The following is a 26,425-nucleotide window of genomic DNA, read 5'->3' as shown; positions in this document are numbered from 1 at the left end:
CCAGGACCAGGACACCCCACTCCCAGAGTGCGTGAACACTTCCGTGTCTGGTCACCGTTCTTGGTGCCTCCTGGAGAACAAGGCCTCTGTGTCCCCAGGGGCGGGCCCGATCTCAGTGCACAGAGGACGCGGTAACTAGCTGTTGCCTGAGTGAGGGGCAGTCAGCTCTCGCTGAAGTCAGTCGCTGACAACAGAAACGCAATCCACGGTCCTCTTCCACTCCAGAGGTATGTTTTGTGTTTGTTGACTGATGGTTCTCTAGCGACTCCAGGTCCCTCCTTGGGGACCTAGCCAAGCCCTCCTGACCAAAAAATTCTCCCTGTGGCCTCCTCCTAGGAGGCCCAGGTTCACAGACAGCCCAGCCCCTTCCCTGGGCTCTCGGCCTCAGCACCTGCCCCTGACCTCAGCCATGGCAGCAGCCACAGGCGTCTGCCCTGGTCAAGGCTCTGTGTGGCCACCTCCACCGTCTCTCCCCTTTCCCCTGACAGAGCCCAAGCCCCTGCCCCCACTCTCGAGGCCTTTACGTCCTGGCCTGGATCTCTACAGCCTCCTCCCCTGGCCTGCTCTCCGCTGGCATCTCGCTCCCTGCAGCCTCCCTTCCCCGCAGGCCTCTGAGCCTCTGCTCCTGCCACTCCTGCCACAGGCACGCCTCGCCCCTCTGCTGGGCCCAGACCACTCTCCCCACCTCTGCCTCATTCTGCCTACTGTCTCCAGGCCCCAGGGGAGTTCCGCTAGGCCAGGGCCTGCCTCTGACCGCTGAGCTATCCCTGTGTGTGGCACCCAGCACTGGGTAGCTCAAAAAAAAAACCCTCAGGGACGAAGGCCAGGCCGCCTGTTCCCCTGGGCACGTGGCTCTCACCTTCAGTGCCTGAACTTCAAGTCAGGCCCAAGTCAGGATTCGTGTCAGAATTCTCCTTCCAGGACATCTTCCCACCTGGGGAGCACCGGGTCTGGCTCCCACCTGCTTAGCGACAGGACGCTCGTGTTGATCCCAGGGGGTCACTTGCTCGGGCAGCCACTGGTGCCCCTGGACTGCTCTTCCACCCCATAGCCCCAGCCCCACAGGAGGCCCAAAAGACGGGTCCTGTTCCCTTGCCCAGTACCTCCACCCCACGCCAGCTGCTTCTGCAGCCTGATAGTCCAGCCCCTAACTTCTTTCTGAAGCACAGGCCGCTCCTTGGTGCACTGAGCCTGAATCCCTTCTGCCACCTCTTAGCTGGGTGACCAAGGGCAAGTGATCGCCTCTCTAAGCCCCAGTTTCCTCATCTCTAAATTGGGGATAACAGTAAAGATTGTGAGCATTTTAGCAATTAAAGGACTGTACATAAAAGAGGCTCATAAAATATTCGGCAGTGTTAGTCTTAACACATTAATCTCTAAGGTACACGATGTGTGTAAAACAAAGGGGGACCAGTCAGTGTTTAAGTAAGAGTACCGAGGATGCAGAAGACAGCAGGGATTGCTGTTGTCGTCACCCATCAGAGTAACAATAGCTCTTCACGCTGGCTTTTCGCTAATTTCTCAGGTATTTACTCCCCTACTGAATGGCTTCAATGCTGCACCTTGTGCTTTGTAACATAAACAATGGTAGATACAGTGAAAGTATTTCTTGAAATGATTTGCTCTCTGGCGTTTTGAAGACACACACGTTTCCATAGTGGGGGAACTTTAAGGCTACCTTGTACAATAAAGCACCTTGAATAGGGCTGGGCACAGAGGGGCTCTTTGACGTGGAAAAGTTGATGACATTTATTACCATTGTTCTCATCAAACCCAAGAAAACAAAATGACCCTGTCCCCTGTCACAGTGATCATTACGCATGCTCATAATATCAGAGTCAGGAAAAGAAAAACACACGCCAAACACACTTTGCACCCTGAATAAACAAACAAACAAATACGTCAGTCTGTCTGGCACTAGGTTCCACAAATAGATAAAACCTTGAGCCCTTTCCTATAATTTACTAACTCTCTCCCCAAATGATTTATCCCTGACTTTTGCATGGAGACAGCTGCAGACGTGTGATGGTCCTTAGGCAGATGCCACCCCCGTGAGACAATGGCTGTTTTTCCATCATTGATCTCATATAACAGGAAATGTCCTGTTTTCTCTAAAAATACATGTGGTATTTATTATTCAGTGGGCTGATCCTCCTGCAGTCTGGACTTGGGCAACACTTTACAGGGTCACCTCCTTTCTTCTACTTGTTCCTTCCTTTGTCAACACCGGACACCCTGAGATGCCTAGGTTCACCAGTGCCACTGAGCTATGCCCCCAACGGCGTCACCCACGTACACTGCTCTCCACAACTAGGACCGATCTCCTCACTCTCTTCAGGCGGTATCTTACCAGACGAGGGCTGGTTCTGCTTTGGACACGACCTTCTTTGATTCCCTTCATTAGTGGCAGTCACACTAGAAAGATGGATTTGATTACTGATAGCACCTGACTGTTTGGCTTTCTGACAAGAGACAGGAATATAGGACGGGGTCTCCATCAAACAGCAGAGGACAAGGAATCAGGAATCTGGTTGCTCCTTTAGGTTTGGCTTTGTTGGTTTGTTTGTCCAAAGGACTACGGGACTTTTGGGCATCTGGGACACCCATCTCTTTGCCACTGGGCTAGGACACATTGGCTTAATTATATGTGCTAGTGCCCTGTGACTTAGAAATTGTTTTCCAAGGGTTGATAGAATCCTCTTATGCAGCTTGTTTGGTTTCTTCTTGTTTGGTTTCTTGCCATTATGAACTTAAATCACGCAGAAGAAAAAAAAAAAAAAAAAAAAAAAAGGCCGAAAAGAAGTTTGTGCCCTCAGGAATGGACAGTAATCCCTCGGTCTGGATGTTCTGGCAAAATACTCTACTTCAAGGGCCTATGATTCTTCCCCCGCCACCAGACATGTTCTTACAAGATATTTTAAAACACAGTCTACTTCTGACAAAACAATAATTTTTCAGCATTATTATTTGCTATTATGTATATATTTTCAACTAGACTCTGTCAACTTCATGCTATTGCCTTTCTCAAATTCAGATAATAAAATCATCAAGGTGTCTTTTACATGCAAATGCTCTCGGAGTTTCCAGATGGCCGCTGGCAACACCAAAGATTTGGTCCCTTGCTTCAGAAAAAGAGGGATGCTTGGAATGATTGGGCATGTTTTATATTCTCCATATTTTTAATTAGCTGATCACTAAAGAAGTGTGCAGTATAAGGAAGGTAGTAAATCCAAAGAAGAGAGCTCAATGAACTAATTTTATATTTAAGTAAATAATATGAATATCATATATATGCTTTGTGTTCTTTTGTTCTTTGTACTGGGGACTTTTTAGTGGTGCTTAACCACGAACCCACATCCCAAGCCCTTTTATTTTTTATTTTGAGACAGGGCCTTCGTACACTGCTCAGGGCCTCACTAAATTGCTGAGACTGGCCTCAAATTTGCAATCCTCTTGCCTCAGCCTCCTGAGTCACTGAGATTATAGGCAAGGGCTACCACACCTGGCGTTTTATGCACTTTTTAAGATGAACCAAAACAAAACAAAACAAAAAAATGGTTTTAACACATAAAGACTGGCATAAAAAAGCAAACACAAAAGCATTTTTAAAAAACATTGCCTCAAGCTGGGCAATGTTCAGTGGTAGAGTGCTTGCCTAGCATTCACAAGGACATGTCTTTGAACACCAGCACCATTTAAAAAAAATAGATATCTAAATTTAAAATACCCTAACCAATTAATAATAACCAGAACCCATGCTTTATGAGAAAAACTAAAAGACCCCAAAGATTGATCAATGTCCTTGCTGCATATAATATGTACTTAATCTGAGAATGGATCATGTGTTGGATCTTAATAAGACTCCGCGCTCCTCCATTCTGACAGTGTTGATTATTATAATAAACTGACCAGAATCACTTAGTCTTATCAATAAGTCTCACTTTCCCATTATGCTTGCCTTAAGGCCTCTGTTTTGAGCAGCAGGTCAGAAACGGGGTCTTCTGAAAGAGCCCTTAGGAGAACACAGCGTCAGCAGAGGCTGGGACACATGCTTGGTTCTTTGTACTTTAGGAAAGAGACAAATGGGTGCAGGTTTCCAGTAACATTGCCCCCAGAGGCCACTGCAGGATCCAGGAGTCCTTGGTCCAGAAGCAGACAACTTAGCAAAGTGGACCAGTTAACCCAAGGTCAGAGGAACAGGAACTACTATCAAGGACGGGATGACACTGATTTCATGTGGCAGTGTCACATTCTATCTCCAATCCTCAATTTAAGAGGCTATATTTAACAGAATGGAGTAAAATGGTTCCTTAAATGGCACCTTATTCTAACTAACCCTTCAGAATTCATGGGGGAGCTATAAAAATTTAACGAATCATCAAGGTAATTTAAAAATAATAATTCTACTGAAAACATACAAAACTGGCCTTGTCTACAAAACTACTCAGAATAATTGATAAAAAAAAAAATATTCAAAGTGCCTTTAGGAAGATCCCTTTCTTTTCACAATCATTAATTCTGTGTATAGTTCAATAAGAATCTGTCCTCTTTCCTAACAGGATATAATTGGGTAAATCAGATTTGTCACCATGACTATGCCAGAAATGTCACATTTAAAGACAATCCCATTTAATTAGGCATGACAAGCCTCATAAGACAGTACTTCATATGTGAGAATGAGGCCTCCCCAGGCCTCAGGCTAATGACTGGCGCCGCTCCACGGCTGTGGAGTTCCAGCCTTGAAGATGAGAGAAAAACATCAGCTCTTGCCCTTCCAAAAACAGTCACAAACTTGAGAATTCTCCAAAAAGAGGGTGCTCCTACCAATACACAATCTGGCAGAGTTGAACTGGTGGTCCTAAGTTCCTGATCTCTGATAATATAAGAAAACATTTTTCACACACACTTAAAATTCTGACCCAAGAGCTTTACAAAGTCTCCTGACAGAGGTTAGACTCTGCAGCCTTATTATAGGCCATAATTTTAAGAACCACACAACCAGGAGGGCTTGCTTATTAATCAACACCCCGCTACCTACACCTGTGTATCTAATACTGGCCACCTTAGAAATAAAATCAAAGTAATGACAAAACCAGAAAATTGCCGAAACAAACTTATGTGGTCAGATCTGTGCATTAGGAGGCAGGGAAATGAGGAAACAGATTGGCAGCTTGCCCTGTGGCCATTCTGTCATTTGTTCTTACTATTAAACCTACAAACCATGCCCCAAAGTCAGAGAAATAGATAAGGCCAAAGATTTAGCACCCCTGATAAAGGATTCAAAGATGATGGAGACAAATGAATAACTAACAAAAACAAAACAAAACAAAAAAAAAACAAACAAACAAAATAAAGGGATCCTTCTGTATAGCTTAAGTCCCCCAGAAGAGAGAAAACCTTAAGCTTTATCAGTAAGTGACAAACTTCACAGTAAAACAATCTTCTCCCTGCCTTTGACCATGCTGGTACTGGCAGACACATCGCCTTACTTCCCGAGATGGTAATCATCCTGTGAGCCAACTGTGTTTCTTCCCCTCTGAACAGATGAACTGCAATCTTGGAAACCTTTGGTTTGTTTCTTTAAATACCTAGGGTATTTTTATTTGGTGAGACAGTCTTTCTGATGTCTATACTCCCCTGCACAAACTTTTCTTCCCTTAAAGCATTTATCTTCAAGTCTCCCTTTCACACACTCAGTCCAACTGTAAGCCCCAGCGGGCAGGGATTTTTGTCTGTTTTGTTCCTGGCTGTGGCCTCAGTACTTAGAACAGTGACTGGCATGGTGCACAGGCTCTGCGAACACTTGTTAAACGGATGAACTGTATGCTCTACAGGAACTAGTTCTATTTATTCCCAACATATTTAACAAATGCCCATATGTACCACACTGGGGGAATATGGAAATGGAGAAGACCAAGCCCTTCCCTTCAAGACCTCCCAGTATACTGGGGGGAATGGAGCTCCCACGTGGCACCCCAACACTGCTATGGTGGAGACGCACAGGGCCTGTGGGACAGAGGCCAGGCCCTTACCCAGTGCAGGGGCCAGGGGGCTTCAGGGAGGAAGGTGGACTGAGAGATGGATAGGAGAAAACAGGGTGTCTCGGATAAAGGACATGGCATGAGCAAAGACCTGGAGAAAAGGGTGGAAGAGTAGTGAGAGCTAGTAGCAAGGGCTACTAGGGCCCAATCAAACAAGGCCCAGAAGGCTAACCAAAGGAAGTGTACCTTGACCCTGGGGGCCATAGGTGCTGACCTTAATGGGTTGCTGTGGGCAGCAGGACGCAGGCCACCTACCTGGTATGCTGCTGGAGGTGGGAGAGCTGTCGGAAGGACTTATCACAGTAGGAGCAGTGGTAGGGCTTGACGCCCAGGTGGATGCGCAGGTGCTGGGCCAGGTAGGAGGCATTGGCAAAGGACTTGGAGCAGTGCGGGCACTTGTGGGGCTTGGCCTCTGTGTGTGACTTGGAGTGGATCTGCATCTCAGACTTGGTGAAAAAGGTCAGCGGGCATACCTTACACCTGCAGGGCAAGAGGCAGGGTCACATCTGGGAAGACAGCCAGTCCCTGCAGTACATCTCTGGGGAGATCTTCTACATCAGAGGGACTCTGTGTCTGTGAGGAGTCCAGGGGGCAAAGGCCCACCTGGGAAAGATGGGGACAGGCTCCTATCCTGGGGACCCTCCAGTCTGGGGGAGGAAGGTCTTACATCTGGGGGACATTTGCAGCAGCCTGGGGAGCAGGTCTATGCTCACAGGGGAGACAGGCACCATGATCCTGGGGGGTGGGAGCTTGCCCAGGGTCATACCCATGGTTCCAGGGAAGGAGGGTCTAACAGCTGAGAGACTCTCAGCCTAGCTGAACATTAGAATACTCTGGGGGCTTTTGAGAAATACAGATGCCTGGTTCCTCCGATGCTCCCACCTCCAAGACGTTAACTCAGAATCTCTGGAGCTGAGCTCTGGCACTGGCATGTTTTGAAAGTTCAGATGACTCACACGTGACCAGGACGTCATTTAAAGGGAGGAGGAAATGGATTCTTGCCACCCTAGACTGTGGTGGGGTGCCAACCACAGACCTCCTTTGATGGCTGTATTCTAATTCTCTCCCACAAAAGGGCCCGAGCTGGGGGCCGCCCTCTGGACCCTAGCCCATCCTCAGACTCCATAGGCCCCATTTTCCAGCCCTCAGCACAAGTTCCGCCCCGAGATCTCTTGGGCCTGTCACGTCAAGATCCCCACCTGTATGTCTTGCCTTCCTTGGCAGTCTCGCCCGAGGCCAGGATGGGGTAGGGGACAACAAGGACAGGCGGACCCCCTGGGTTCTCCGCCTTGATCTTTTTGCGGCCGCGTTCAGATTTGGGGGGACCAAGTAGGCCATGGCCCTGGATTGTCTTGATGGAGTCCAGGAGGGGGGGGCTGGTGATCCCTGAGATGAGGGTGGGGGACGAGGCGATGAGGCGGCTCTGGCTGGTGGTGGTGGGTGTGGACGGGGTGCTGGTACCCGTGCCTGTGCCGGTGCTCGACTCAGATGTGCTCACAGCCGGGGTCCGGGAGGAGAGCCCCAGACCTGCAAAGACACGAGTATGGGGCAGGGGTGAGGGGAGCTGCAGAGGTCCACTCAGCCCCAGCTGCCGAGATGTGTGCCTTTGGCAGGTCTCCCTGCCTCTGTGAGTTCCCCCTTCCCATTCATAAACTATTACCCCTGAGGACATAAATGAGAGCTTGTGAATGTGCAAATGCCTTACAGCTAAACTGAGTTCGATAAAAGGGGCCTTAGAGGCTGCGGGTCTGTAGCTCAGTGGTAGAGTGCTTGCAGTGTGTGAGGTGCTAAGTTCAAGATGTTCACAGCTGTGCTATTTATAACAGCAAAAACTTAGAGCCAACTGAAATATGCAACACTATTTGGAAAGTGTTCAATAAACAGTGACCAATCTCTGCTATTGAACTTGCCATTTTGTAGATTTTTAAAAGCTGCACATGTGTGCACAGAAAAAATAATCAAGTGACCAAAATGTGATGTGGATGGTAGGAGTAATTAAAATAATTTCTTGGTTTAACTGTACTTTTTAATTCTGCAACAATGAACTTTTTAAAAACTTCTGTAATACCAGTTACTCTTTTAAAAATGAGAGGTATATGTCAGGCATGGTGGCTGGTATACATCTATAATCCCAGTGACTCAGGAGACTGAGGCAGGAGAATCCCAAGTCTGAGGCCAGCCTCATCAACTTAGTGACACCCTCAGAACTAAGGCCCTGTCTCAAAATAAAAAATAAAAAAAGGGCTTGGGAGGTAGCAGCAGTAAAGTATCTCTGGGTTCAATCCCCAGTAGCAAAAAATTAAAAAAACGAGGAGACTAGATTTATCATATCCAGTTTAGTAGGCAAAAACATGAAAATGGCATCTATCGTGGTTCAGAACACAAAAATCTGTGCATTGAGAAAGATAATATCCAGAGCTGGGATGAGTCTGTCTTGTATCCTGCACTTACCCCTGGAGTGCACATCTGTGCAGTCTTCACAGAGGGCAGTTTGGCCATAGCCATGAAAATTGAAAATGTGCATAGCTTTCAATCAAGGAAATTAATTCTACTTCTGGAACCCTACCATAAAAAATATTCGCACATGAAGACGAAGATCTGTGTTCAGGGGCCTCCCATACAAAACTGTGATTAGACAAAATTGGGCATAACCCTTCTGTCCTCGGCCAGGGCTGTGTCAACAGATGTGGGGCCTCCTGATGATGGAGAACTGCACAGCCACAGAAACAGGCTGGATGGAAGGCGGCGACAGAGAGAAGCTGCCAAGTGTGCTGCCAGGTGAAAAAACCAAGTCACAGACACTGGGAGTGCATCTATTTTAAAACACACACTCAAATACAGAGGTATACCTGGACAATGTGTGCATGTGTGAACGCTCGACAACAGATCTAAGAGGCACGCCAGTGTCCTCTCCAGGGAGGGAGGGGAGTTTTTGGTAATAGGAGATTTCGCAAGCTTTCCCCATTAGTTTCAGTATTACTTGATTCTTTTACCTGGTGAATTCACCCATTTTCTGCATCTGCGGTTAAAGGATAAAACTATGAGGAAAATGCATAATAATTCTAACAATTATAGGACTAAGGCTAATTTTTTCTTTTCAGCTTATCTGCAATTTCCAAATTTTCTATAATGACTAGGCAAGTGTCTTTACAATAAAAGTGCAATAAGTATGTTGATAGAATGGCAAGTTAAAGCATGGATACAGTCCCACCACAAGCTTAGCAAAACATGCACACATATTAAAAAACAAAAACAAAACAAAACAAAAATATGGGAAAGGAAGGAAATGGACCAAAAGGCTCTCTAAGCTGCTGGGCTAGGAGCTGGAGATTATAAGCAACTTTTTTTCTAAGTTTCTCTTTTTTCCAAATTTCCCTTAATATGCTTATATTGCTTTTTTAATATTGCTTTTATAATGAAAAAATAAATTTAATAAAATCGTAATAACAGGAGATGTGCAGAGTGCAGCTGCGGCCTGGGGAGGCCCACCAGGCCCTACAATATCTGGGCATCTTTAAGGAAGGGAGGGAGGCAGGGAGAGAGGCAAAGGCACCTGGCTGGTGGCAGAGGGTGAGCCAGAGGAAGAAAAAAGACCTAGCTAGTGTGGCCTCCTGAGAAAGCCTGTCCACCAAGCTCTAAGTAGGGTATCGGAGGGCTCCAACCCCTAGACACCTCCCCTGAATGTCCCCCTGCCACCTCAACCTCAACCTAAGCCTGAGCTCTCCTTTTTCCATGAATGGTTCCTCTGCTGGTTCCATCCCAGCCACAGAGTGGGAGGAGCCTCCTGTCCATCCTCCCTGTTGCTCACCACCTACATCCGGGGTAGCACCAGGCCTTGTCCACGCTTCTTTCTCAATCTCCTCTGATCTGTCCACTGCTGTCCATACCCACTGTCATTGCTGGCCCACACCAACCACCCTCCTGAATGTCTCCCTACTTCAATGCTGGTCCCCTACAACCCAGTCTTTACATCACAGCAGCCAGACTCAAGTAAGCATCTCCCTCCCCTACTTAAAACCTTTCTGTGGCTCTCCACAGCCACAGTGAAGTCCAAACTGCCCAGCCTGGCCCAAGGGGCCCTTCATTATCTGATGCCTACTTCTTCTGAGAGGACACAACTCGGGAACACACTGCCTGCCGCTGCCTCTTCCTAGCCATGAAAGCTTGGTTTCATGGCTTGACCTTTCTCTACCTCGGTTTGCTAAACTGTTGAATGCAGAACAGGTGAACCACAGGAAATGACTGCTTTGTAAATCAAAAACGGTCCATTGTTCAAGCTAATACTCACAGCACTCACTGCACAGGCTGCTGGGAATAATAAAATGAGTATCAGTAAGCCCAGGAGCTCATGGGACTAAGCTGCCACGGTCACCTTCATCATCATCACCATCTTTGGGTCCTCCTCAGCCCACACACACACGCCCCCTGCACATGCTGCTCCACCTCCCTGGGTGGGCGCAACCTTGCATTTTGGCTCCACCAAGGAAGTCTCATCCCCCGCGTCTGATCAAGTTTCTTCTCTGGAGTCTCAAGGTTCTCTATGTTGATTTGGCCTCCCTGACGAGCCCCAGCCCTCCTCCTGTCCACTGGAGGAAGGGAGTCCTCCTAGCACAGGGTCAGAGGAAGTCTGGTGGCACCCTCCAGCCACCCCAAGTTTCTCCTGCCCTACCCCCTCGGCTTCCCAGCCCCCAACCCTGCCCACCCTGTTCCCACCTGCACTGCCCTCACCGAGCCCGACACTGACCTGTCCCCTCCAATGATCAATGATCTGCCCGGGCCTCACCAGCCGCCCCCTCATTTCCCAGGCCCTGCCCTTTCCCCGCCCAATCTTCCGGCCAACCCAGGTCTCAGCCCACCCAGACTCCGCCCGCTCTCCCGCCAAGGCCCGCCTGCCCAAGGCCCTGGCCCTTCCCAGCCTACCCGGGGCTGCTCACCTGTGACCGTGCTGGTGGCTGGTCGCGCGTGCAGCGCCACATCCGGCTGCGGCACGGCCTGCGGATGCAACCCGGGCACCTGCTGCAGCTTGGGCAACGACATGACAGCTTGGCTGCTCTCGGCGGGCGCGGGTGGCACTAACAGCGGCTGCTGCGACGAGGCCGACGTGGGCGGCAGGTGAGGTGGCCGGATCTTCTCCGCCATCAGCTGCTCCTTAATTTTATTAATCAGGACCAGGTTGTCCAGCTATGGGCGGAAGAAAAGACCCGCTGAGGTGGCTTGGGCCGCGTCCTGCCCCTTTCCCGGCCCCTGTCACCTGTGAGCCATGAGCCCTTTGGTCCCGCAGGGCACAGCCCAACCCCGGCAAAGTGAAGCAGCTCCACTGCGGGGAGCAACCAGAGGGGCGACGTCGGTCTTACCTGGCTGGGCATGGTGGGAGGAGGGGGCCAGAAGTAGGGGTTGTTAAATCGCGGCTCGGCCATCCTGCGGGAAGAGAGCCCCAGTCAAAGGCAGGTTCCCATCAGCCATGCCCACTCAAGTCAGGGCCAGTGTCTGGGATCCCTTCCCTTGGGACCCGGCAGAGCAGGCCTTCCACGGGGCCCAGGGAACCACATCTTCACGCTGAGAACTCTGGAATTCAGTATCTCCTGCAGTGAGCCCCAGAGGGTAAAGTTCACATCCAGACCAGCGTGCCCCAGGACACCCCACCCCCACCAATCTCCGCCCCCCAGGAGGTCCCTACACTGCAGAACCAACCCCATGGATTCCACACAAAAGCCCCCTGCTCCCATCCAGGGATAAACTGGGGTGTCCAGGAGCAACTTTGTAAATGGCCACAGAGCAGAAGCGACTGCCCATCCCCAAACCCTGCCCTTCTGCCCACTGCCTCCTTGAATGGAGGCATCTCTTCAGAATACTGGGGACAAACTGGGGTCACCAGATATAGCTTTTTTGAAGGGCAGTTTGGCAGAATAACTTAGACCCAAATGGAGACCCAAATGATTGCTGCCCAAATGATTCAAGAAATAGTCCTTCTGGAAAGTTATCTAGAAAGAGGCGCGGGTGGACACAGTGCAACGTTTGGCCTGCAAGGACGTGCATCAGAATGCTGTGCTTAGGAGGGGTTGGAGGCCTGAGGCTAGGGTAGTTTGGGGCTTTTTAGTAAAAGTGCGTGACAGTCTGATTGCTGGCCCTCACCTCTAGCAAGTTCCATGGCAGGCCTGTGTGGTTAGAAGGCCTATTCAACCAGGGCAGTATGAAGGATGGGCCTTCAGGGCTATCTCAGTCTTCCAGAGGGTCTGAGTCTTCTGTGACCCTAGAGTAAGTCAAGAAGTGACTTACCGGGACCCTGCTGCAAACATATCACGTTAAGACTTGCTCCCTATCGAGTTTCTCTTAATTTCCTCTTACAGAAATTATTTACCTACCTGGTATTGTTGCTTAAATGAAATTGTTTATTTTGAGAGGAAAGGTCAAAATAAAGAGCCTTCAACCTCTTTTCCTGGTTCCAAGAGCTTGAGAAGTCCCTACTGACATTGTAGGCAGAGTTCAGGGTACAACCCTCAATAAGGACATGATCTAATCTGAACATCTTAAAGAACTTTCATACAAATTATCTCTTATGATCTTTATTTGAAAAGTAACACTAGAGGTATTAAGGTTTGAACCCGGAGTCTTGTAACATGCCAGGCAAGTGCTCTACCACTGAGCTATACCCCCAGCTGTTTGTTTGTTTGTTTGTTTTTTGAGACAGGGTCTTGCTAAGTTGCTGAGGCTGCTCTTGAACCTGTGATCCTCTTGCTTCAGCTTCCCAGGTCAGTGGGATTATAGACATGCGCCACCACATCTGATTTATTCTCATTTTACAGTTAAGAAACTTAAGGCTTGGAGAAAGGAGAAGGAAGAGTTCTGTCCACGACCACAGGGCTAGGGTGCCAGGGTCAAAACTAGAAATCAGATTTGCTCAAACTGGTTCCTCTGGGGAATTTGTTTTGCAAACCCTAGTCCTTGGTAGAGCAAATACCCAATGCAAATAGCTCAATACCTACATGCAAAAATCCTCGCCCTCCTTTCCAGCCTGGGGCCAGTCTGGGAGTCAGAGGCAGCCCCTGCCCTCTATCAGCCTCCTGCCCCTGCCACTCAGGATGCCCTTCCTCTGCCATCCAAACCCTACATAGTCCTTGCAGCCTAAAACAAGAAATACTTCCTGCCTGGAGTTCTCTCTGACTGCTCCAAACCTCTGGGGCTTTTCCTTTCCCAGAAAATCTCAAAACGATAACAAAGAGGAGGCTGCACGTCCCAACTGACAGCTACTCATCATCCCAATTTTGCAACTGAGGAGACAAGAATTCAGATAAGTGACTTTCTCAAGTAAGCAGGTAAAGCTGAGACCTCCACTTGAACCTGCCTGATTGACTGTCCAGTGCCTCTTGTCCTTTAGCTGTTTAGGAAAAAGACAAAGCATCCTGACTAGGCTTGTGGATGTGGCCTGCCTCAGGATGGAAAGGCGGTGGGTACAGGTAGGGCTGAGGGAGACAGGGAGAAAGGGGCGGACAGGGGAGCCTGGGAACTGGATACGCCTGTCTGGTTCAGGCCCAGAGGTTTTCAACAATGTGAGTTGCAAGACAGAATGAATGAATGAAGGAATAATAATCAGAATCACTTTCAAGACGATCCCACACAACTGTCTATCTGTGCCCAAGCCACCAAGCTCTTCTGTACCCACTGTCATTACCTTCAGAACCCCAGGAGGATGGCAAGCAGAGAAGGATTTTTGCCCCCTTTCCACAGAGTAACAAACAAGGGAATCCGGAGAGAGGCTGCTTGCTCTGGGCCACACAGATGGCAGCACTGCTGTGATGTTGGGGGTCAGCCCTCTAAGCCTCAATTTTTCTCATCTGCAAAATGGAGTGAGAGAGACTGCCCTACCTCACTCCTGCCTAGCCCAGGACTCTGCCCACTGCACAGGCTGCTCTTCAATCAGTTCTGGGGGAGCCATCTACCCTTCCTCCCTTGGGTTCAGTGTCAATATTACTCATCAGCTTGTGGTCCACCAAGGACCACTGCTTATCCTACTTGGGGAGCCAGGCCCACAGAGGAAGGGGTCTGCCCTGGGTTACTTTGTCTTATCTGTGCAGCCCTGTGGGATCTGTCTGCGTCCCTCTCTGGCTGGTCCCAGGTACTATAATGACCTAGTCAATGTCCCTGGCTCTGGTGTCCACCTCCTATATGCCAGACGCAGGGAGGGCAGGGACAGAGCGTTTCCTGAACCACTGTGAGCACCCAACAAGTCTTTGAGGTCCCTATGCCATCCTGGAATCCAGCAAGAGGTGAGGAAGGGGGATGGTGGCGGGGGCCAGGCTGAGCTGCTGGGCCTTGCCTTGCAGGGGCTGTGAAGCAAGAGGCAGGCGTGGCCAGCATGTGCTCGGGGCAGATGGACGAGGCAGAAGGGCATCCCTGGCAGAGGCAGCAGCTCAGGCAGGGCATGGAGGTGGCAGCACACAGCGGGCTCGGGCAGTGAGCACCAGAGAGCAGGAGAGTCAGGAGGTGGGAGGGGTTGAGTGGCCATCCCAGATAGGCAGAGGCCACATGCTGGCACTTGGGCAGGACAGGCGAACCGGAAGGGGCCTGAGGCACCGGACAGAAGCGGAGACTGTGCTGTGGGCCCCACCTCAGCCCGGACACGCTAGCCATCGTTTTGTTCCTCTTGTTCTAAAGGTGAAAAGGTGGATGGGTGATGGGTGCCCTGCCTCAGGGAGCGGCTCCTGACAACAGCATCCTTGTAGCAGCTGGCCCTCCGGCCACCGTCCAGCCACCCGCACCAGACACTGTGCTGAACCCTGGGCCACTGCTGGGGACTGAGTGGAGAGGAAGTGCCCCTGACCTAAGTCAAGTGGAAGAGCACACAGGTGACCCGTGGCTTCGGCCAGAAGGAGCTTCCGCCACCACCATGCGCTCTGCTAGTCAGAGGTGATGGGACCTTGCAGCGCTCTCCCCGGTGGCCTCAGCAGGCCTGCGTGGACTTGGTCTTCCCCCGAGGCCCGCTCCTCCTCTAGTTACCCTGCCTCCAGGCAGGACATCACCATCTGCCCGGGTGCTCCTGCCACAACACTCACTGACCACAGTACTTGCCCTCCGTCCCCTCCCATAGACCCGCCACCAGCCACGTCCTCAGGAGTCCGCTTCCAGGATCTCATAACCCCATTCCTCACCACCAGTCCTGGTCGCTAGCACCTTGCTGGCACCAGGGAACAGCCTGCTTTGCTTGGAGCCCAACATGCCCAGGTTCAAATCTTGACTCCAACTCACCAGCTGTGATCTGAGGCAAGTCACTGGCCCCTGCCTCCCAAGTGAGGGATTAGCAGCCCAGAGCCTGGGGTGGCCCAGCCTGGAGAGGAGAGGGAGGGCTCCCCAGGGGAGGTGAGGCCTGCCTTGGGTCTTACAGGGTGAGCGGGAGTTGGCCAGGCAGAGACAACGGGGGACACTAGGGCAGAAGCAGCAGCTTGGTGGAGGCCTGCAGGAGGCTGCCAGGGGAGAGCAAGCATCTGGGTGCTCACTGGGAGGTGGGGCCAGGCCAGGCCCAGGAGGCCTGGAGTCTGGACTCGAAGCAGTGGGTGATGGGACGGAAAGACCCCTCCGACTGCTGCGTGCAGAAGGGACCAAAGAGGCCGGGAGGCTGGTGGCCAGAGTCCGTAAGGAGGCCCTGGAGAAGGGAGGTGAGAGGCAGGGGCAGCACCTGGGCCGAAGAGGCCTGGCTACTTGCTTAGCGCTGGAGGCCAAGGAAGCATGCAGCTGCTCCCTACAGTGCAGCCTGGGAGGTCCCTGGATACCCATTTGGACAAACATGGTCACAGCAACATGCAGACAGACAGCACCACACCAGACACACGGGACAGACACAGACCTGCGGCTACAAGCATGGACCAGCGGGGACACAGCCATGAGCAGGAAGCCACAGCCACCAGGACACAGAAGGCTGCTATGGGAGGGACAGCACACACCTCCCCCAGGGCAGACCCCGAGGGCAGCCATAAGGGGTGCTCAGGGACACTGGGATGAACACAATGCCTTAATCCCCCAAAGAACAAACCCCTCAATGAGAGATTGCAGCCTGAAATCAGGCTCCTTACCTAGAGTGTCCTTTCCCACTTGGTGAACTTCTACTCATCCTTCAAGACCCAGCTCAAGTGTTCCCTCTTCTACGGAGCTTTCCCTGAACCCCCAGTCAGTCACTTCCTCTGTGTTCCCAACAGCACCTTGTATATGGGAATAACAACAATAATAATAATAAAATGGCAGCTACCATTGATTTCAATACCTGTGTGCTGAGTATGCCTCAGGCCACTGAACCCTCCCAGTGACTCTGAGATGTACACTTCATAGAAAAAGGAACTGCAGCCCTGAGAAGTCAACCAACTTGCCCGAAGTCACACAGCGAATAAGTAAGGGAGTTATGATTTCACCCAAGTCTGGTCCAGCCCTACAGGGCCATCCCACACCAATGTATCCTGCTTCCCCATCAGTCTTTGAGCCTTTCAAAGTCAGGGCTGGTGCTCACTCAGCTGTGCCAGAATTGGACCCCAGGTGGTCACTTACAATGGGGTGGGAACTATGGTGGAATATTGATGGACATTACTTTACTGTTACAGTGGACCCACAGGACAGATGAGACCACTGAGGTCCAGAGAGGTTTAGCAACTTGCCTGAGGTTTCAGAGCTGAGTCTGGATTTTGAAAGCAGGTCTGTCCGTCCACCCTTTCCCAGGAGGGTGGCTTCTGAGGTCAGCCCAGAAAACTCCACAAAAGGGCTAGGGAGGGGGGACTCAGGGAGGGAAACACCAGGTACCATGCCCCGCAGTATGGGAAGGTTCAGACCTAGACAGCAGGACACAGAGGCCAAGGCCGCCCCCCAGGCTGGGTTTGAGGGGAGCTGCTGAACGCGGCCCTACCCCCACCCCCAGACACTAAGATCTGCAGCCTGCCCAGGGCTCCCAGGCCACATGGGAACTTGCCCCCAACAAAGCAAACAGGAGAGCAAGACCCAAAACTGTCCGGACACCATGATTACAAGGAGGCAAAAATAAAAACCTGCGTCAGAAAAAGCAAGCTGCAGGGAGCCACGCCCAGAGGGAGGTGGCGCAGGCAGCCGGGCTGCTTTGGGTTTTTGTCTTTGTTTCTCTGCTTTCCAAATTCTCAGTACTGTCATTCAGCTACTTTTCTAATGAAAACAATAAATTTATTCTTTTTTTTAAAAAAATGAAAGAAAGTGGTTGGTAGCCCGAGGGGACAGCAGATGCAGGGTCAGGAGGCATGCAGGGGCAGGAGCTGGCCAAGGTCAGGAGTCTCGCCAGGCCCCTGCGGCCCCTGCCCTCCAAACACAGAGGCCCCACACGGGGGTGGGGGGATGTCCCCAAGGGCTACCTGGAAGAAATGACATGTTCTGAGCTCTGTGAACCGGCTTAGGATTCTACAGGTTGGAGAAAACAAGGAAGTCCGTCCCCTCCCTTGTTCAGGTCCCCCTCTAGCTCTGGCCTCAGCTATACTGCTTCCACCCTCATCTTCCATTCTATCCCCCACTGCGGTCACGGACTGCCCTACTGAACCTCCCATGGCTCCCTACTTCCCTCCAGACTAAGTCGGGATTCTTTAGACCTCACCTATCCAGCTCCTGCTGACTTCTCTGGCCTCACCATCCTTCCCTCTTGGACCCTGGTACTCTGCTTTTCTTCTTGTTTCCTCAACTCCAAGCAGGCTCTGTCCTCCCACTGATACCTCCCCATTTCCCTGGTTTATTCCAACTTTCCCTGAGCCCCAGTTTATAGGCCACTTCCTCCGGGAAGCCTACAGGGACTGCTCCACCTCCACCCTCGGCTCTGCTCCCTTTGTAACCGGCACGTCCATCACCCGACTCCGTCTTCTGTATGTGTTCTCATCTCCCTGCTGCTGGACAGGTGTGCATCAGGGAAGCATCATGGCTGAGTCATTTACCTCTTAAGCCCCACATGGTCAGGGTCTGACTGCATGCATGCCTCGGTGGAGGAAGCTGGACAGTCATGGTCTGGATAGAAGAAAGCCCCCTCACCTCCTCTGAGTCCCCCCATTATGCTAGCCCCTGCGTCACCTGTGCTCTATTTCCTGTACCTAAGTGTGTCTTCCTAATTGATCTGAGGAAGGGCTACACGCGCTCTGTAAAGCCTAGCAGACCTGAAAAAGATGTTAACAGCTCATAAACACAGCAAATCTTCTGCTTCCCTGGCAGTGAAACTTAAATGAACTTCACCTGTCAAAAGAGCAAAAGGAAACAAGAAAATGATAACACCCAATACTGGCGAGCGTAGGGTGAAATTGTCACTTCCATGTATTATCAAGAGTATAAATTGCAATAATCATTTCTGAAAACAATCTGGCCATCGCGTGTCAAGAGCTCTAAAAATGTTCAGACTTCTTGGCCTAGTGATCTCATTCTTGGTCATCCATCTTCAGAAAATAACCCAAACATAGACAAAGTTATACATGCTCAAAGCTTTTTGCTTCAGTGGTTTTTCATAGCAGCAAAAATCTAGAACAGTCAAACTTGTAAGCAATGGAGGGATGGGCCTGTTAATCACGTTGCTCAGCATCATAGTCTACAGTCAGCAGCAAGAGCCAGCACTCCTGGCAAGGTCACGACCCATTCAGCATTCACATAAACCTGTCGGGAACTGAGCTACTGAGGGATTAGGTAACTCGCCCCGAGTCCAGCAATGAGTGTAGGACTTGAATCCAGACCACTGGGTTCTGAGCCCAGGCTTTCCACCCTGGACATTGGATCCATTAACAAGCAGAATTAGAAAATACTGTCGTTGTTTAGAAAATACAAAGAGCATTTGGGGGAAGATTAAATTTTTTTATATGTATAAATAAAGCAATGGCATCTTTATAAAAACCGAATTGGGATAGAAAAACCTAAATGCTAATGTGGTAGTGTCAGAAACCTAGAGTGGGGCAGAGATGGGGGTGGGGGTTGATTTATTTCATTTCTCTATTTTATGATTTTTCTATGAAGCGGCTATGGGACTTTTTGTGTGAGTGTGGTAGTGGGGACTGAGCACAGGGAGCTCTACCACTAAGCTACACCCCTAGGTCTTTTTATTTTTTAGGTTGAGATGGTCTCACTGAGGCTGGCCTTAAACTCAGATCCCCCAGCCTCAGCCTCCTGAGTTGCTGGGATTATAGGAAAGTGCCACCACGTCCAGCACTATGTGACTTTTTTAAGAAATATTTTTAATATAATTAAAGCTTCAGCAAGTTTTGGCAAAGCAAATACTCCAGTCCCCTGCCCATGGCCCCAGAAAAGGCTCCAGCCTCAGGTCCTGCAAATTGACCCAGGAGATTGGGGTTCAGAGAGGGGCAGGGACTTGCTTCAAGTCCCACAGTAAGCCCAGGCCTGCCCCCAACCAAGGAGAGCCATCAGGAAGGGACTCCCCTCCCATCCCATCCAGAGGCTCAAGCAAGGACAGGCCAAGGGACAGCCTACCCTGTCCAGGTCGCTCATTTTCCCACTGAAAATCCCTCTCAGGTTCCCACTGTTTTGGGGGTACAGTTCTAAAGCTGCAGCCAGACACTCAAGGTTTTGCCAAGAAGGCCCTCTGGCCAATTCATCCTAACAAGCTGCTCTCGTGCATGGTGCCACTGATCCAGGGCCAAGCCACCCCCAAGACCCACCACCAATTCTGAGCTCAGCTGTCACCCCCCTGTGTGAATGGCCTGGTTACATGTCTGTCCAGGTACCCGTCAGTGGTGAGCTCTGAGGTGGGACTTGGGTTGGGTCTTGGTGGCAGTCACCACACCTCCACTCAGCTCAGCTGGCTCTTCCTTCGGGTCTCCACTTAGAGGTCACTTTCTGACCTTCCCCCAACAGGAACTGGGGGACCCTGTTTTAATTCCCGAGCCCCTTGCATTCTCTCTAGCCCATCCGTCTCACACCCTAAGTATTTCCATCTCCCCACTGGTTGTGACCCAAGGACAGGGCCGCTGGGGCGGCCTAAGCCAAGCGCGGGCCATGAGGGAGCTGGGAGTCCACGCTGTGTTCAAGGAGCACCCGAGAGGATGGGTGAGAGCAGGGATCTTTCCATGGGTTCGTGAAGGAAGACTGACTGGGGCAGGGCTTGGCCAAGGTTTTCAATGACAGTCCAGATGGGGCCAGAGGACGGCCTGGAAGGGACAAGCAGGAGGCCATCTAGGAAAGAGAAATCAAGGTGTCCCCTCTTCCTGGCTGCTCAAAGCCCACCCCCACCTACGGCCCCTCTGCCCTCCACCCACCTCCACTCCAGGCAGCCTAGAGCCCCAGCTGCCGCACCCACCCCACCCGCAAGGCCTGGCCAGGCCGGCCTTGGAAACTAGCTCCTGGGAACTTCCTGTGAGGAGCGAGGCTCCCGAGGGTCCTGGATCCAATTAGGCTGGGTTGCCGCAGCCCTGCGGGCCTGGCAGGGCTGTTTCCTGGTGACTGCAGAGCTGATCCCAGTGGGAAGGGGCCGCGTCTGTGCCACCTCTCCCTCATCCCTTCACCCTCTGGGACCTCCACCCCCGTCACCCCGGGCAGAGGACCTTCTCTGGGAGCCTTGGTGCCCTCACCTAGGGAATAGGCCAAGACCCTCGCAGGGCCGAGAGAGACTCTGCAAACAGTGAACACAGACCACTCTGCTTCCAGGCCTCCCGGGGACCCCACTTGCATGCCCACAGGCTGAGGATGATGATGACAGTTATAAGCACTTCTTCCAGCACATTTCTCATCCGGCTCCTAATGACCTCGTGAGGTGGGTGCCGGGAACACCTTGAGATATAGCACATACTCAGAAAGCGGCCCAGAACCCCTCAGCAGCGCAGGAACTTCCTGCAAAGCGCGCACCCAGGGCGCCTAGGCTGCCCTGGCCCAGCCCTTCTCGCTTCCAGGCCCCGCCTTCGGCTCCTCCCTTGCGCCTTCTAGGATGATCTCTTCCTCGTTTGGGGTCCGCGATGAGGCTCAGAGTGGTACTAAGCTGCCCAAAGCCACGTGCTGGTGAGGGCCAAGGGAGCAGAACCCTGTAAATCCACCTCCTCCCTTCCCTCCTCTAGGGGCCAAAGGGCCCAACTAAGTCATAGCCTGGGCCCCTGGACCCTCAAAGGGGCAATGTGGCCACTGTGGGGCCAAAAGTATGAATTCTGAAACCAGGTAGCAGGGCTTGGGATTGTTACGAAGGCCCCAAGTCTCAGTGTTCTCATCTGTTAACTGAGATGGCAGTGGTGTCCCCACAGGGTTACTGAGAGGATGACATGCCTTACTAGGTTAAAGCCTTAGAATGGAGCCTGGTTTGCAGGAGGGACTCGGGAGGTATGAGCACTCCCTGTCCTTGGTAGGTTCTCCAGGGCTTTAGGGAGCCTCTTCCAACACTAGGAAGATCTGATGAGTCTGACCAGATTCCACTACCTGGGACCCCAGGGCAGCTCTGTAGATTGCTGGAGGTCATCCAGCTCTGGGACCAATTCAAAACAAGACTGCTTGACTACAGCTATGGTCTGGCCCCAGGATCCTTTTAGAAAGATTCCAGGGGTCCTGGAAAGGGAACCCCTGGCAGGTGATCATAAGCCCCTCCCCCTGCTGTATCTCAGTCCTCCTGACCCCTCTGCCTGGCAGGTAGCCTGTGGGACAGGTCAAGCAGGGCTCAGGCTGGCTGGGGCCAGAGTGGGCTCCATGCAGGGCCAGGCAGCCAAGAAAGAGAGAGGGCTGGGGCAGGCACCATGTCACATTTCTTTCCCTCTACCCCCAGCATCTGCCACAGGGCCTGGGATACAGTAAATGCTCAATAAATATGGCTGGATGAATGGCAATGAGCTGCCTGCTCCTTCAAGCAGATCCAGGCAAGAGCAGGGCAGATGCATGCATGAGTGCAAGGCTCGGAATGCAGGGCCACATTCTCACGTGTGCAAGACGTGCCTATGTGCAGAACATGTGTGCACAGGCAGGCCTGGGCAAGGAGAGCTCCGTGCAAATACACAGGCTGAGGACCACAAGTGTGCAAGGACATGCGGCTGAGCAGGCCCCTGGCTGCACGCAGTTTCCTGGAAGGGTGTACACAGTGTACATGCAGACGTGCAACCCTCCAGGTGGCAGACTGCGTGTACACGTTCCTGTAAGGTGTGTGTGCCAAGGGAGTGTTTCGGGAACAGCAGGGGAGCACCCCAAATTAGCAAAGACGGGGCAGGGGGGAGGTCAGGAGCGGCAACGGAACAGCTGATTGGGTGAATACACAGGAACGGGTGTGTTTGAGTGTTTTCGGGGTACATCCACCTTAGCCAGGTGTTTCCCCTACAGAATCCTAGAACTACCTAGATAGCCTGTCCCCTCAAGGAGGCTAAAGCCCTTGCTTGACATTCAAAAAAGGACCTGGGTGGTGGGGAGGTCCCAAGGACATCCTGGTGGCAGAGACAAGGTAGGACTTCTTAGCCCCAGAGCCAAAGTCTTCACCTATCACACTTTATCCACCAAAGACACTACCCAGCCACCTCCCCAAATCCTGCCTAGTCTCTGAAACCCAGCCCTGACCCTGAATTCCAGAGAGCCACCCCCACCAGCCTACCCCCAACCCACTTCTTTCACTCAAGTGACAGGCACAGCCCTGTGCACCCAGGAATGTTGCCCCCAAGGCAGAGGCGAGGAAACTAATGCCAGAAGGGGAGCAGCTGCCTCACTGAGGGCTTTCTCCTGCCCTTGAACTCTCCAGCAGAGGTTGTGGCAGGCTTGGGCACCTGAGCAGGAGAAGGTCCACCAGGCAAAGCCTCAGGAGGCACACATGGCCTTAGAAGAGGCCTGCTCCTTTCCCATTTAAGACTCCCCATGAAGACTGACTGGGTCACCTGTGAGCTCCACCTCCCCACCAGCGCTGGACTTGAGATGGCCAATGATCTCCCAAGACTGTGTCATGGGGTACAGACTTTACTGGAAAGGTAAATGTGTCTCCTTTCCCCAACTACATCAAGCCTGTCCAAATACTCGGGTCAAGTGCCAGCCCAGGGCTACGGCGAGAGCAGCTCGTGAAGTGCCAGGAGCTAGTGCAGTCTCTGCGCACCCATTCGTTCATTCAGTCCTCGGACGTTCAGCAAGGCTACCTGACCCAAGGAGCTCACAACCCAGAAAGAGGCTACAGAAGCCAAGAAACCACAAGGTCAAAAGCTCTGGGAAACTAACGCTAACCTAGCTCGCAGGTGTCAGTCACTGGAGAGGGGCAGCACTTTCTTTACACTTTATAAAAAAGATAATCTGCCTCGCAGATGAGAACTGTCTGGCCACAAGCAGCTGTGGGCTTGGGGAGGCGGGAGCTCGCTGGAGGGGGGTTTCTAGCAGAGATCAGAGGCCCTTTTGTCAAGGCATGAGAAGGGGATTCCTGCTGTATGCAGGGGTCAGGTGAAGTTGGGCTTCCCCTGAACAGCTGTGGAACTCTAAGGAGTCCCACAGGGCTGAGTTCCAGCCCCAGGAACACCCATGACAACTGGTTACCTAGCCTCTCCCCGCCTCAGTTTCCCCATCTGCAAAATGGGGATAATATAACAATGAGGATTAAATGAGTTCATATTTAAAAAGCCTTGTAGAACATGGTGTGGCACAAAGTGAGCTCTCTCTGTCACTGAATAAATAAGGTGGTGAGGGTTCGCTTTGTAAGATTCTAAATCCAAGATCAGATCACACAAAAACTCCAGTGTCAAAGGTTCTCAGCTGGAAACTGCTCAGATGCTAAGATTCTGAGATTGGAAGAGGCTGGGATTCCTAGTTTCCATGGTTTAATCATCTCATTACTTCCTAACAACAACCCCGAGCCTCCCAGGGGAAGGAGAAGACAGACCTCACTGTAACTTCATCTCCCAGGCTACACCTGGACTCCCCAGCCTTGTCCCACCTCAGCCATGCTGGAAACTTGCAGGGAACTTGAGTGCGTGCTAGTGTTCCAGTGGTATAGATGCAAGTGGAGAGAGGGAGGGAGAAAGAGAGAGAGAGAGAGAGAGAGAGAGAGAGAGAGAGAGAGAGAGAGAGAGAGAGAGGTTTCAGATCTGAGAACTGCATAAGAAAATAAAAAGAGGCTCATGTGACAAAGAGTGACAGTGGGAAGCTATTTTAGAGCAAATGGTCAGGAAAGCCCCTTTGAGGAGGTGCATTCAGATGGTGCCAGTCATGCAAAAGGGAAAAGCATTCCTGGCAAGCGAATGTGCAAAGGCCCCACCAACAGGCTTTGTAAATGTGAGGTACAGAAAGAAGCCAGGGCGCCTAGTGGTGGTGAGACTGGGGAGCGGGGCAGAGGAGCCTAGGATGAGGGGCAGGCAAGGTCTGGACCACGAACTGTTCTGTAGGCTCAGAAAGGACTCATTTTTTTTCCCCCTTCTAAATGTCCCGGAAATAGCAGAAGAGTTTCAAAAGGGAATAACAAGGCGGAGCAGGGCTTTCAGGTGCTCCAGCTCCTGTGGCTCATTCTGAAAGCATCACCCTGGTTCAGAGTAAAGGCAGGGCCTCGACGGTCATAATTCTCAATCCACTGGGTCTGTCCTGAGCTCCTAGGACATGCCTGGCCAGCCATGGGGGACGGTGCAGACACTGTGTTGCTATCACTGCCAACAGTCCAGGAGAAACTCACAGACCGTACCACTTTAAAGATGAGGGAACCAAGGCTCAGATAAGGAAGCAATGGGCTCCCAGCCCCATAAGCCACGTGACACAAATGATTCTTAATCCAGAACCCAGTTCCACCACTGTGACCATCTACGAAACTCCTCTGGTGTTTCCAAGCCTCCTGCTCTCTGAGAGACTTTCCCTGGGGACTCACATAGGCACACCCAGAATGCCACCCTGGCTGGTGCTTCCTTCACCCGCAGCCTCACCTCTTCTTCCCTGTTGGCTTTAGAGTCCGGTAGGACCAAACTCGTATCTCATGCCTGTCTAACCCGGGCCGGGTGAGCCAGGAATTGGCTGGATGGACAGATGGCTAGATGGGAGGCCACTGAAATGACTACCCAAAAACCTAATGAATGGACAGTAAAAAGGCAAATGAACGCTCTAGCCACACATGAATGAATAAACCAACCAATGGCGGGAAAATGAGTGAGTAGAGGGAAGTAGAGCATGGGAGTGCCCACTGGGAAGGGCTGGGGCCAGGCTGCTTCCATTCACCAAGACTACAGGTGGCCTACTCTTCAGCACCTGGGACAAACACAGGTCACCACCAAAGCCATTATGCCCCAGCACAGCCCTGGTCCCACCAGCAGCTTCACAGCTCCCCTGAGCCCAGGTGGGCAGATGGTTCATTGTCCCTCTGAGTGTCTCACAGAGGAAAGGAGACAGGAGGTCAAGGCCGGCTGTGATCCTAGCTGGGATAAGAATCACTGAGCGACTTTCAGCCAGTGGCTTCCCTTCTCTGAGCCCCAAAGACCCCCCAGGGCCTTTCCATCGCTGACGTTTCTTAGGATGCAGTGAAGCGGGTAGGGGTTGGTTTCTCGTTTTTTACATAGTCACTGGGGTCAGCAGAATTTCAGAGACCAAACTAGAAGTTGGGGAAGAGTCCTGGCCACAAGCACCGAAGTCTGCCCAGGAAGGCCCAAACGAGGAGTCTGCAGGCCCAAGTCAAAGCCCTCCACTGCGACTGTCTAACCTCTCCAAGCCTCCGCTTCCTAAATTCTAGTATGGAGTCACCACCTCCCACCCCAAACATCTCATCCCAACTGAGTTTCCAGAAGGTGGCAACAACTGTGTGCCACACTGTAGACTGTAAAGTTTTATTGCCAAGGAAGGATTATGATGGCAGGGATCAGCAGGAAGTTATACTGCCCCACTCCAGTCCAGTTCTATCGGAAACAAACCTTCCAGGCACCAGATCCCTCAGTGGAGAAGAGTGGAGACAGCCCAGCAGTGGGAACCTGGACATCTGGGTCCTGGACTCAGCCCTCCTTCTATCTGGCTGTGTGACTTCGGGCAAGTCACTTTCCTTCTCTGGCCCTGTTTCTCCATCTAAAAAAATGCCTGGTTTGGTACCCTCTGACCCAGGCATGCATAGCTCTGTAGTGTGCACCCCAGCTTTCAGCCATGGACTCTGTTCTTAGGGAGCTCACATGGCCCACTAGATCCAGGAGACAGACTAGGGGTGAGACAGAGGTCTGCCCTCCAGGAAACGGGGGTTGAAGGCAGGGACTAGACAAGCTCAGAGCAGAGTACAGGGTCCTCCCAGGGCAAACTTTCCCACTGGGGAAAAGGTCAGGCCCAGTCCTGCATGGCGCCTTGGACAACACCAACCATCCCAAACTCTGTGGATCTGGTCTTCAAGCCCCCTCTGCAGCCGGCAGAGCGGGCAGGTCCTGACCTGTCCAGCCAGATACCTCAGGAACTAACCCAAGTCTAAACCACCTCCAACTTAGGAGTCTCCAGGGTGTCCGATGTAAGTGACAGAAAGAGGCAAA

At 51.7% G+C, this 26,425-nt stretch overlaps 1 protein-coding gene across 3 annotated transcripts in view; it reads right to left on the bottom strand.

Annotated features, from left to right (window-relative positions):
* The window catches only part of ZNF362 (zinc finger protein 362), a 35,768-nt gene that overhangs the window by 7,352 nt on the left and 1,991 nt on the right, over window positions 1-26,425 (bottom strand). The window contains exons 1-6 of one of the 3 annotated variants that reach the window (XM_079130869.1): window positions 16,106-16,222; window positions 12,174-12,291; window positions 11,396-11,459; window positions 10,976-11,222; window positions 7,241-7,568; window positions 6,297-6,521 (exon numbers count right to left, since the gene is read on the bottom strand). In XM_079130869.1, the coding sequence (XP_078986995.1) occupies window positions 6,297-6,521; window positions 7,241-7,568; window positions 10,976-11,222; window positions 11,396-11,458 (863 nt within the window). In that variant the 5' untranslated portion in view covers window position 11,459; window positions 12,174-12,291; window positions 16,106-16,222. Of the gene's footprint in view, window positions 1-6,296; window positions 6,522-7,240; window positions 7,569-10,975; window positions 11,223-11,395; window positions 11,460-12,173; window positions 12,292-16,105; window positions 16,232-26,425 lie in introns of those variants that run through there. The other 2 variants (XM_079130867.1, XM_079130868.1) reach the window with 2 other exon arrangements.

This window comes from Sciurus vulgaris (genome assembly GCF_902686455.1).
Source record: "Sciurus vulgaris genome assembly, chromosome: 1".
NCBI classification, from domain to species: Eukaryota; Metazoa; Chordata; class Mammalia; order Rodentia; family Sciuridae; genus Sciurus; species Sciurus vulgaris.
This window is presented reverse-complemented; position numbering and strand designations above follow the sequence as displayed.